The sequence below is a fragment of the Musca domestica genome, unplaced genomic scaffold (genome assembly GCF_030504385.1).
Source record: "Musca domestica strain aabys unplaced genomic scaffold, Musca_domestica.polishedcontigs.V.1.1 10, whole genome shotgun sequence".
Classification (NCBI taxonomy): domain Eukaryota; kingdom Metazoa; phylum Arthropoda; class Insecta; order Diptera; family Muscidae; genus Musca; species Musca domestica.
The window spans coordinates 1,726,396-1,739,845 of record NW_026712115.1 but is presented as its reverse complement, the minus strand read 5'-3'; the positions used below and the strand labels follow the sequence as shown (position 1 = coordinate 1,739,845).

Here is a 13,450-nt window from a genome sequence, read left to right as displayed (position 1 = left end):
TACCGCAGCAGTTTTAACTTGTATTTATAGAAAACAAAATCGATGCAAAATGAAATTTTGAAATGGTTTGAGAAATATTAAAAAAAAAGAAGAAAGCTTTCTCATCGCACAGTCTTTATAATGGAAGTCATTCATAAAATTCTCTTGATTATTTACACTTTTTGTTGTTAATAACAACTGACACTAGCTTACAAGAATGATAAATAACTATTTTTTGTAATGTTAGAATGAAAGTTTTTCAAATAAGAAGCTAATAAGACCTCTCAGGGAAGGCCATATCATTTTCATTTTTTCCTTGTTAAAATTTCCATGAATAGTTATTTGCAAAAATATATGCAATTGCGCCGAAATTGAAAAAATATCTCATGCGATAAAAATATGACAAAACATTACAGAAAGAGTAAAAAAGCAGTAAGTTCGGCCGGGCCGAACTGTGAATACCCTCCACCATTGAGAACAAATTTGGAAATTATCAAAAAAAAAAAAATAAAATCCGTTAAAAATAATGTTAAAATCTTAAAATAGACGTTGACCTGCATAGGCAACTTATGTCATAAGTCATTACAATATTAAATTTTTATACCCTACAACACTATGTGTTGAGGGTGTTATAAGTTTTATAGGGCCATAGTAAAATATATATGAATCTTCCTATCTCGCCGAGCTGAATCGATCTAGCTATGTATGTCCGTCCGTCTGTCCATGTTAATTTGCAATCACGCTGCAGGTCCGATCCTCACGAAATTCGGCATGGAGGTAGGGTTATGGTCAGAATAGATCCCTATTGCTTTTGGAGATGATCGTATAATATTTAGGGGTTGAAATTGACTAAAAACTGAACAATTTCCTGATTTTGCAGTTCCTCTACAGGTCGCAATTATAAACCAAGCGACGCGGAAGTTAGCATGAGGCTAGAGCTTAGGGCTGTGCAGAACTCTTCCAATTTGGATGGTCATCGGATAATATTTGGTGGGTGAAATAGACCATAAAATTTGTGTTAATTAAAAATCACATTTTCCATAAAATTTTTAATATTTTCAAATTTTTCCCGCGAAATCACAAATAGACGAAAAGGTCAATTCTGACCGTTATGTTGATGCCGATAGTAAATATATGGGATATATAGCGAAATATATACAATGTGTATATACAAAGGAAGGGGATGTTAGTTAGAATGCTTATATATCAAGAATGGCTTGGGCGATTTTGACAAATTTTGTCAATTCAGAATGCCTTCTTGGCATAAAAGAATAAAAAAAAAAAAAGCAAACCGCATAAACAGATACCAATAACGATGTTAATAAAGATGTTGTAGACTTTTGTGATATTTTTTTATTTTACATTTTTTTATCGCATGCGATTTTTTTCAATTTGAGTTATAATACTGGAGTGTATATTTTGTAATGTTTTTTCACCTTACAACACCTTATATAGTCCTCAGGAAAATTTTCATAAGGGTAGGGTTAGGCTCAGAAGGGCTAGGCCCATTGTTTTTAAAGATGTCCGCAATATATTTAGAGGTTGAAATGGACCAACAACTAAAAATGTTCTTGATTTTGCAGCCGTTATAAAAGTCACAAATAGAAAGCGACAGCAAGAAAGCAACGAAATCTCACATGAAGTTAGAGTTTAGGACAGCGCGTAGAATGGACCACTACTTTCGTGTGAAAAAATACCAACATTTCCATTCTACCAAAACGCTGAAAATAACTTACAGGCGAAATCCAAAATACTTAAATGGCGAACTTCTGGCTTTTTATGCTGATTTCGTTGGCGAATATAGCCAAATATCGTAGACAAGCAAATCATATAGATGAGTCTTAATTTGGAGATACAGAGGGACTTCTTGTATTTGGAGATGACCGCAAAATATTATTTTTATTTTCCTGATCACATAATTGAAACCAATCGACACGGAATTTTGCATGAGAATAGAGTTTAGGACAGGGAAGAAGTCTAGCATTTTGGATTACTATTATATTATATTTAGCTTTAAAATGGCCCACAACTTTCTTGTAAGATTGTTTTGAATATTAGCAACACAACGGAGTACGTAAAGGGTAACATCTGGGCAGTGCTTTATGACATAATTTCAAAAGTAAAATCTTCCAAAATGGATTTGGACAAAAGGGAGCTTCTACTATATTGTAGTGTTGTAGGGTATGACATGGTCGGCCCGCGCGTCTGTAACCTTTGCTTACTTTTGTCATAATCCATTACAATATTACAATATTCAAACACGAAAAAAAATCCGGTGATAATTGTAGCTAAAATTATCAAAATACCGAATATAGGGAGATACCGTTATATCGGGGCTATACGAAGACCTGAACCTGCAGAGACAATTTTCTATCACGGACTGTAGTACCTATTAGGAACTTCAAATTTCAAACAATTTCGGTGATTATTGTACCTAAAATCGTCAAAATAAAGAATACAGTCAATTTTCTGTCATAGACTCTAGTTCCCATAAACGGAGAAAACCAAATTCGGCAGTTCACCATTTTCGGCCAAGGAAGCAACTCTTTGGCTCTTTTGAGTCTATTTTCTTTTAGTTTCGGTGTAAGTATTGCACTTTTGAAATTGCAATGGCTTTACACCGAATGTAATATTGTGATATGTTCAGCTCACGAGCCATTTTTCGGGCACTACGACGCGAACTTCGATCATGTCGCTTCTTTACTTTTCGAACCATGTCTGCTGATGTTGCTGTTTTCTTCCGTCCACCTTCTTGACGTCGGGCTACTCTACCAGTATTACGGTAACGAGCGATGGTACGAGACACATTTAAATGCTAGAGTGCTCTATCGATAGCCACTTGTGGTTTTCCAGCCAAATATATAGAAATCACACTATCACGCTTTAATTCCATCACGAATAACTTTTTTTCTGGAAAATTCTCATCAAAATGCTTTTGTACGCTTGTAAACAATGTAATGAGATGTCACTGCAATAATTTTAACAGCTGTCGGACGAGTGGCTTAGAATTGACAGCAGTCTGAAGTTGGTTGCAGTTTTTTCATACATTTCCAAAATTACATCTATATCTCAATTCCAGATACAAACAGAGACCTCAATATCAAATTTCGGGACTTCAGCCCAATAACCAGTACACAATTTATTACCACTTAGTATTTTTCAAGCAATTACAATTCACATTTCCAAAACCACCTCCATATCCTAACTACAGACACCAACCGTTACATCTACATCAAATTTCAGGATTTCAGCTATATTCTTTCACCCAATACCAAACATAGAACTTTTCGCACAGTTATAGTACACATTTCCGAACCACCTCTACATCTCAATTCCAAATACCAACTGACCCCTTATCCAGCACTAAATTTAGAATAATTTAGTAATTTTTGTACAATTATAGTACACATTTCAAAACCTCTTCCATTCATAATTCCAGGTACGAAAATATACTGACAAAGACCTCGAATTAAATTTGAGGATTCCAGCCCTATCCCTCCACCAATACAATACAATTAGTACTTTTCGTACAATTTTAGTACACATTTCCAAACCCATATTTAATTCCAGATAGCAACGAGACTTCAATAATAAACTTAAGGATTCCAACCCATTCCCTTCACCAAGCATCAAATTTAGTAAAATTTAGTAATTTTTGTACAATTACAGTACACATTTATATATACCACAGACACCAACAGTGGCATTTATATCGGATTTTAACTATATTCCTTCCCCATATTAATTAGCATTAAGTACATTTCGAACAAATATAGAACCCATTTCCAAACCGCCACCTAATCTCAAACACAGATACTATCACCTAATATTAAATTATACCAAATATAGTACCATTTAAACTGTTCGTGCACTTGTAGTACACATTTCACAAACCTACCACCATACAAAATTTCAAAATACCAGTTTCATCCGTTCGCCCTAAACCAAATTGTTTTAAATTTAGTACCATTTAGTACAGTTCGCACACTTGGTATACATTTCGAAAACAACCTTCAAAAATCAAACTTACTTTCCAACCTAGATTATCATACCAAATCGCATATACTAAATGGTACCATTTAAAAAGTTTAGTACTATTTATGAAATTTTCGTGACCTCTGTCGAATACAAAGTATTCCATTTTTAGTACATTTAGGTACTATTTCAAAAACCGCGCCTTATCACACACCTACGCTGGCCCTCGTGCAACATTTCTAAATCAGTTATTTTAACGTAGTGTTCTTAAAACTCATTGTCCTTCAGGGTATCAAGTTATCGCCATAAATTGTACATTTTTATTAATTTTTCCTTGATTACAAAAACAAAATAACTTAACTACTATTAAAAAAAATAAAACTAAAGAAATTGGATTATTAACTTAATTGGTAAATAGGAAACAGCTTGCTTTGTTCAATGTTAGAACACGTTTTAATCTATCCGAACCATTTGCCAAAGAATGGTTTGAAGCCGTGCAAACCTAAGCCATGGAGACCCAAACCATGTAAACCCAATCCACCCAATCCACCGAAGCCACCTTTGAAACCGAAGTTCAAGCCACCAAATTTACCAAAACCTAAACCACGGGCACTGCGCACCACAGAATCATCATCACTGGCTGCAGATTGTTCAGTGGCAGGTTCAACATCCAATAGAGATACGGGGACAACAGCTACTTGAGGATTTGTTTCGTCTTGAATTATGGCTGGTAATGGAACGGCAACTTGATAGGCGTGTTCGGTGTTTTCTTGATTTTCATGTTCAATTACAGCGGGAATGGGCACGGCAACTTGGAAACCCGAATTATTTTGTTGTTCCTGCTCTTGAGTTTCAGGTTTTGCACTCTCCACAGGGATTCCGTAAATATTACCCGCCAGGCAGCCAATCACAACTAATGTCACTATTACTGAATTCATATCGTGTGTGTTTCTTTTCCGATCCACTGAATCTATACTGACTTGACATCGAGAGGGTATTGACATTTTATACGCCAGATTTAGCAGCAATCCGAAAAATACTTAGAGCAAACATTAAGGGCCACATTACCATCATCAGCTGCCTCATTACTAATCATGGTCATCTCATGTGGAGGAAAATTTTGTTTTTGTAATACCCATTCCCGAAATTTTGCCTAGTTTATTTGTAATTATTACCAAATTAGTAGACATCTCAAGTGTTTGACCATCGTGGGAAGGTGTGAATGGAAAAGTTAAATAGTCGAAAATTTCTGCTCGTCTAAAAATTACCAACGATAAAATGAACAACAGTCGGTTGGAGGGGATAGCTTCGGGTAACAGTGTGAGGTATTTGCAATTTACCCGTTTCGTTGCGATGGGAATTACCTGACGTCATCACTGACAGCTCATTGTACATAAAGGAGATAATCAAGTTTTTAGTTACGCTATGCAAAAACTCCAAGTTAAGCTCAACATAAAATAGGTATGGAGTTCTGAAGTATTAAATTTTACAGATCTATACATATATAGTCTTAAATTTCACAGTATTTACATTTGAGTATAGGAAAATTGACAGAATTTAATTCATTGAGTGCTTGAAAATATCATCATCAAAACCTGCAAACACTGCTCCTTAAAATCCCCTTTAATAGGCTTTAGAATCTTTTTAAATATCTTCCTAAAATGATCTTGAGTTTAGCACTGTCAGCCCTTCAAATAATCTCCCGAAAAATTATCATATTATCATCCTAAAAACAAAATTATAGCTCTGATACTCCCTGAAGAAATATATTCATAAAAATTACTATTATCCATGATAGTCTTAAAAATGATAATCTGTTAAAAACCTCGATATCAACTCTGAAAGTCTTTAAAAATATATTCTGTTAAAATTCTCGGTTTTATCTCCTATAGTCTTTGAATATACAGGGTGAGACTTTGTAAAACTCCAACAAAGTCAAACGCCATAATTTTTACATTTTTTTTTAAATTTTATTGAATAAAAGCAAAAAAGGTCGGAAATAGCATCAAATTTTAGAATAAGATTATACTTGTTCGAATTGGTCACCTTTGGCACGGCGAAGCGCATGCTTGGAGTGATCAACACTTTGGTATTTTTTAGTGCCAACCTTGCTTTCCAAAATACTCCAGACACAATAGTCCAACGGATTGGTATCCGGAGATTTTGGTGGCCATTGTGCGCTGGAAATGAAGCGAGGAACCTCATTTTGTTATCAATCCTGGGTCCTGTTGGAATGTCCAAGGTCTGCGGCCAAAATGTTTGCGTGCCCAAGGCTTTAATACACCCTCCAGAATATTTTCGAGAAAATATTCGGCATTTATTCTGATGCCACGGTCGATTAATACGAGCGGAGAGCGACCATCGGCTATTATGGCGGCCCACACCATCTCCATGGCCGGCGCTTGAGTTCTGGTGGCCAACCGAAGGTGCACATTTTCAGCAGACCTCTTTGCCAAGTAAACACCGTCATTTTGTTTGTTTACAAACTGCTGGACAACGAATGTTTTCTCGTCGGAGAAAACCAAATTCGGCAGTTCTCCACTTTCGGCCAAGCGATGCAACTCTTTAGCTCTTTTGAGTCTATTTTCATACTGTTGCGGTGTAAGTTCTTGCACTTTTTGGAATTTCAATGGCTTTACCCCGAGCTCATTTTTCAATATTTGCCGAATGGAATATTGCGATATGTTTAGCTAGCCATTTTTCGGCCACTGCGACACGGGTTTCGATCAAGTCGCTTCTTTACATTTTGGAACCATTCTGCTGATGTTGCTGTTTTCTTCCGTCCTTTTCCTTGACGTTGGGCTACGCTACCAGTACCACCGTAACGAGCGATGGTACGAGACACAAAAGATTTATTCACATTTAAATGATGGAGTGCTCTAACGATAGCCACTTGTGGTTTTCCAGCAGAATGTCTACTATTTAAACTATGATAATATTCTTTAAAAATTTAATTAAAGATTCACTAAAGTCCTTCAAATTGTATGCTCTAAAATGGTCCCACTACAGTCCTTTAAAATATTATTTAAAAGGACACGATTATACATGTGATAGTTCTTTAAAAATATATATTCCCTTTAAAGAAAAAACGATCTTTGAAAAGATCTTCATAAAAATGTATATTTGTGCATAGATAATCCCTGAAAAATATTCCTTAAATACAGTATATGGTCCATGTTGAAATATATAAACTCATATAGCCCTTATAGTTCTTTAATATACCAACATTTTCCCCATCAATTTCATTTTTCACAATTTGATTCGACAATAAAGTCTGTGACGACCTCGAATACACCTACAAGCATGATCTAAGATGTAAGTATTTCGCTGAGACACAAACAAAACGACGAACTAAATATACCCGCAACGGAACAAAAATGTATCAATGGCACCATAACTGATTATTATGACGCCATTAACGAATTTTTTCATGTATAGTTTTCCTGAAATTTCACACCTTCCCTAAGCGTGTAACCTTTTCTGATCAATGAACCCATTTATTCATGACTGCTTGCAGTTTAAGTGTTGTTCGTCTACTTTGGAATTTGATGAAGTAACAACTTCTTCTCACGAAATTTGTTTTTTTTTTTTTTATTTTGTGGTTACATCACAGATTTTGCTAATCAGGGTTCAATTACCAATTGGGGCTAGGGTAAGTAAATAAAAAACTTATGAATGAGAAAATGAGAAACCTTAACAAAAATAGGAGTGGTTTGAACTTGAAACGAAGTTAATTGTTAGATTAAATACCGTCGGTGACCACGACTGAAAAATATGTAAATAATTCTCAATAAAAAATCATAATCAAAGTGTGTAGATAACGTGCATATTTCATGATAAGGTGTTCGGGAATATATCTCTGTGGTTTTATACAGAATTGTCAGGGGAGCCTGAAAATTAAGCTATTTTCACAGATCAACATCTGGATTACGTTCAAGCATAGCAAGGAATTGGACCCGCTCTCAAAATCATGGCATTTTAATTTTCGTAAAACACCCCAAGTATTAAAAAGTATCAGTCGTTTTGCCGACAGATGTATACCCTCAGCCTATGTCAGTTTATTAAAATATATTTTGACTTACATTATGTTTATTTAAAATGGTGTCCCTTTATGGAGGAGATAACGAAGTAGTGGTCCAATATTGTCCACTTCTCCTCTGAAGCAATGTAATAATTAGAAAGAAAATCAGACATCTATAACCAATTTTCGGGAATAATTGTTAATCATAATTTTTGCCTTTTGTGGGGAGGTACAAGAAAAAGTGAGCCGATATATTCCATATTCACGTCAGATCGTTGATTGAAAACAAGTAAGCACTTGAAAACTAGTAACAAGAAAATCAGTAAGTTCGGGCGGGCCGAACTTTGAATACCCTCCACCATTTGGAACTAATTTAGAAATTTTCAAAAACTAAAATCCGTTACAAATTCTGTTAAAATCTTAAAAATACTGAATATAGCCGTCATATTGGGGTCTCTACGACGTGAACTTACGTAGGCTTTATTTGTCATAAGCCATTGCCATATTTCAATTCGAAACTTGAAATAAATGGTGAATAATGTATCTAAAATCATCAAAACACCGTATATAGGGAGCCTCTGTGGGAGAGATACCAGAAGGGGTAAGCCGATATCTATCATTTGTAAAAATATTGAGAAAATTTAAATATGAAGACAATATGAGAGATAAAATTGTTCAAAATTTTGACCCGTTGTGGGGGATGTTCCAGAAGGAGTGGTCCCACATATTCCATCCTAACATCTGGTTTTATGTTGATATAAATATTGGGATACATACTTATTGAAAAATTTGACCCGTTATGGGGAAGGGACAAGAAGAAATGGACCGATATATCCTACCATCACACCAGATCTTGTGCTAATAAAAATATTGGAATATATGAAATTTGAAACAATTGGGCTCTTATTTAACATTTCATAAGAGTTATAATCATTTCAAATTTTGCCCTTTGTGGGGGAGTGGCCCGATATATTCCGCCTTCAAAACAGATCTTGTGTTGGTGGAAATATTGGGATGTGCAATTTGAAGACAATCGGATTCTCATTTCACATTTTATAAGAGCTATAATTGTTCCAAATGTTGACCCTTTGTGGAGGAGGTACTCGATGCAGTGGACCAATATTGGCCATTTTCGCAGCTGACCTAGCACTGACAAAAATATTGGGATTTGCAAAGTTTGTACAAAATCGAATGATTCTTTCTGCTTCTATGAGGTAAACTATTTTCTTTGAACATTCTGGCGTTTTGTGAGGAGGTACCATAAGAAGTGGACCGACACCCCTAGGTCGATTCCAAATGTCCTTTAACGGATTTCGTCCAAAGAGACCTAAGGTCTTAAACATTATTTCGATGAGGCACGTTTTGGCCGTATTAAATGATATATTCCCTCTGTAGCCATATGGCTGATGGTTTAAAAACTCGACTCCAAGAGATGTCAGAAATCAATCAATAATTTGGGTATAGCTTTGTTGATTTATTATATAGTTCGCCTTAAATCGAATTCTTCTTTATTTTAATTTTATTTATTAATTTACAATACTTAAATATGAAGCTACTAGAACACAAAATGAACAAGTAGTACTAAATTGTACTAACTTACTTATAAAACTATTAATGTCTAAGTAGTTTACTGAAAATTGCAACCTTTTTTCTATTTTTTAATGACAAAACTATTTGTCTCTACATTTGAACACAAATATCAGTGTCTGTGATATAGTTAAATCTTACATTAGTGGAGTGTTTATTATGTGTAGCATCTCAGGAGTAAATCTCTATTCATAAGCAATGCATATGTGTTTATGGGAGGGAGCATTGTTTGTGGCACCATCTATAATTGTTATAGCGAGCTGTGAACTGATGGAGATATTTCAATTTCCATTGTAAACATCACTATCTCCCTTGACAAATTTTCCACACACATTTCAGAATTACCTATGACATTTTTTATCCTTTTATAAGGCGTTGTAAAATATCTGTAATCAGTAAACTTGGCCTCACATAACGAGTCTCGTTTGAATCGAAAATCACACAATTTTGACCTTCTGGACAGCCAGAACAAAATAAATTCCTACATACATTTCAAATTTGATTAACGACAATTCTGGAAACGATATTATCATTTTTTGTGAATTATAAATCATAATCATGGTAAGCTTGATCCAATGGGATATTCTAACTTAGGATCTACTTATTTTGCTACGACATCATTCATAGCAAGCATCCTTTAAACAAATTTGAAAGTTTTGTAAAAGTTGATGATGTTTGACATTTTTCCATTTGATAAGTATTTTTCCATTTGAATATCTTATGTCTGACTCGGGATCAGCCGTGTAAATATCAATTTCACATTATTACACTCATCGTTATTATCCTCATGGTCCGACTTAGTATCATTACCTATTATTTATTGGAAATGTTCGGCTGTCTTCAAAAATCATCTCTTCTAATTCGGAGGGTTATTTGATGAGGCCAGACAGTGTTGGCTTATGCCGCGAGCAATGAATTATGATGGTATAAATATACCTTCATATTCCATATAAATGAACTTCACAGGAACATTCTGTCCGACACATTTCCCATATGTCATATGTAACTGGCTGTAATTTTGAAATTAATTTGATGATGGTGTTGTTGAGTCAGTTGTTGGAGGTTTCTTGATTTTAAGCACTGCATTAGTACCTGCAAAGTAAACAATTTAAATGGTACCATAAAAATTGTTTGTTTTAGTGTTTTTTTCCAACCTGGTTACAAACCCAGCAGTTCTTGCTCCTCAAGGTCTCTATCCACGTCATTTGAAACAATACCATCTTCTTCTTCACAAACGACTTCCTCATTAACAAAGTCATTTTCATCTGCCAGATTATGGAGGACACAGCAGGCACTTACAAATTGGCATAATTTCTCGACGCCCTTCAATTTGCAATGATAAAGCTGTCTAAACCTTTGCTTTAGCAGGTCAAATGTTTGTTCAATCCTGACACGGCCTGAGCTTAGATTCATATTAAACTTTTGCTCCTCGCTAGTCAAATGGCCATTATCCACACACGGTATTATGATATTTTTATGGCTTGCATATTCAGAATTGCCAAGAATAAAATATTCTATATTAACGTATTAGTAGTAATATAATATGAGTAAGAGTTAGTAATACCTCACCCCTACATTTATTTCCCAGATTTTGTAAGATTGGAGAATTTTGCATTTGCAAGCTGTCGTGCGAAGTTTCAGAGTATCGGACGACAATGTTAATAAATTTCCATTTTTCATTGCAAATTCCCTGGAGGTGGATAGAATTATCACCTTTCTGATCAGCATTATCGTTTTTGGAACGTGTGGGTGGGTCTATAGTGATGTCTGTTTTATCTATACAACCTATGTGGAAGGAGGAAACAATATATTAAAGAAAAAATAAGTGTTTATTTAAAACGTGAGAGATTTGTATTGATAAAACAAAAACTTACCTATTACACCAGATACACCGCACGTTGTTTGAAAATACTGGCTTGATGCTTCCTTTTCCGCCGCAGTTGGCCATTTTATGACCTGTTGACTCAAATCACTCAAGAAACTGGTAACTCTTACAATGACGCGGCTGACGGTAGAAATAGTTACATTAAACCTATTCGATAGGTCACGAAAACTACACCCTTCGTGACCGGCAAACCACAGAAATATGGCCAAATGGTCGTCACTCGACAACCTCTTATCTGGCCGCAGTTCTTTGTATTGAGCGCTCTCCAAAAATGTTCTGCTTAAAGTGTTGAAAAGTTTTCGAGTAATACGGAAGTGCAATAGGAATTCCCCGTCGGTGTATGCGTTGATGACACTATGCCTCTTCTTGGGCATTACATTTCGTTTACCTGTAAAATGTTGCCATATTACTGAATTGGATAGCAAGATTTTAATTTCTGCAAACAGATATCGACCATTTTAAAATTTTAAAAAACAATGGCTAAATCAAGTCTTAAAATTAGATGAAACAGATTTTATACAAACCTTTTTGGGGTCCAAACCTATTGTTGTCATAGAATGTATATTTAGATTGTAAATGCCCACACAACGTAAGAATCCAGAAAAAAATCCTCTTATGGTGAGAACACATAACACATAGAAGGAGCAAACCATAGACCTAGGGACCATAGTTTGCTCCAGATTTTGCTGTTGCAGTGCCTACAAAAATGCAAAATTTGGACAAATCTAAGAGGTCAGTTCAATGAAATATACATTTGAAAGTGAAACGATCAAGTTCGCCGATATCCAGGATACGAAGCAAGATATCACCCCAATTTGGGATTTGCAGAGTCGGTCAGATTGAAAGCAAATAAACGTGATGAACTTCACTGTGCTTCCATACTAAAATCATACTGGCTAGCTTGTAAGAATAAGCGGTAGAAATGAATAATGCAAAAAATATATATAATTTGGAAGATCATTGCCCGGAATGTTTGCTCCGGGTTTTCTTAGTTGTAGTCCAAAAAGTGGAAAATTTGGCCAGATAAGGTTGATGTGACCGGCAATTCGCAGATCATTCAAGAATACTAGGTCATGGACAAAAACGGGTCAACACAATTATCGTTGGAAAATGTTGCAAATGTGAACAGAAATGGAAAGTCATTGCGCTTAACCCCAACAAAATCTCGAAAGTGATGTTAAAACGATTGGATGATCCCTATGCATAGTTCCCTATGCCTGGCAAATCTGTAGGGCAGTCCTGCTACCGAAGCTAGGCAAGGTTGCCGAAAAAGTGGCTTTTAATTGCTAACTTCACTGCTGTTGTCAGGCATTACTCCCTCCCAGCATCAGAGAGAGTTTCTCAGTAGCCGATCATTATTATAGAGTGCGTAAGCAACACAATACAACAACAGCTTTACACGCCATTTGCACACATATTATGGGGCAGGACTGCCAGAGAAGTACTTGATATATCAAAGGCATTTGATACGATCAGTCACCCCATACTAGATGAGAATGAGGTGCGCAACAAGTTGAAAACGTTTGGTTTTCAACTACAGGTGGTGCTACTATTCCCTGCCCTCTCGACGACGATGAGGTAAACTTTGGCTTAAAATGCCGACATCTGAACCTATTATGAAAGACACTTTCGATCGGTTTAATCGCTACTTAATTGATCAAAACGCTTTCTGCATTGCTTGGATAGAATAGCCAAATCTTTGCTGTTATCTGTGCAAGTTACAGCCTCAATAATTATGTCCACTGACTACTGCAAGGTACAGAGATTACATGGATATCTCATCAAGTGGTCCGGCATGCCGTAGCTAACTGCGATAAGAACAGAGTACGTACAAATCTCTCATACCTAATACAATGTAATCTAAAAGCACGATCTAAAGAAGCAACAACTTCAATTCGTACTGCGCTCGAAATGGTAGCAGAAAGCAGGGCGGCTGTCCGACTTATTGCACAGGACCAAATGACACGTTCAATTGTCCAAACTGGTCGTCCTTTTTTTCATCA

At 35.7% G+C, this 13,450-nt stretch overlaps 1 protein-coding gene across 1 annotated transcript; it reads right to left on the bottom strand.

Moving 5' to 3' along the window:
- Positions 1-10,586: 10,586 nt before the first annotated feature.
- LOC101892548 (uncharacterized) lies at positions 10,587-11,821 on the bottom strand. Its single transcript, XM_020035009.1, has 3 exons — positions 11,437-11,821; positions 11,276-11,347; positions 10,587-10,654 (listed from the first exon to the last, which is right to left on the bottom strand). The coding sequence occupies exons 1-3, from the start codon at positions 11,819-11,821 to the stop codon at positions 10,587-10,589; spliced, it is 525 nt and encodes a 174-aa protein (XP_019890568.1).
- Positions 11,822-13,450: the final 1,629 nt, after the last annotated feature.

Excerpts from the sequence above, each read along its gene's own strand:
- LOC101892548 (XM_020035009.1), bottom strand. The coding sequence starts at position 11,821 with ATGCCCAAGAAGAGGCATAGTGTCATCAACGCATACACCGACGGGGAA. Across the intron at positions 11,348-11,436 it reads CGGTGTATCTGGTGTAATAG|GTTGTATAGATAAAACAGAC; the intron begins GTAAGTTTTTGT and ends CCTTCCACATAG. Across the intron at positions 10,655-11,275 it reads CGATAATGCTGATCAGAAAG|GTACTAATGCAGTGCTTAAA; the intron begins GTGATAATTCTA and ends TTTACTTTGCAG.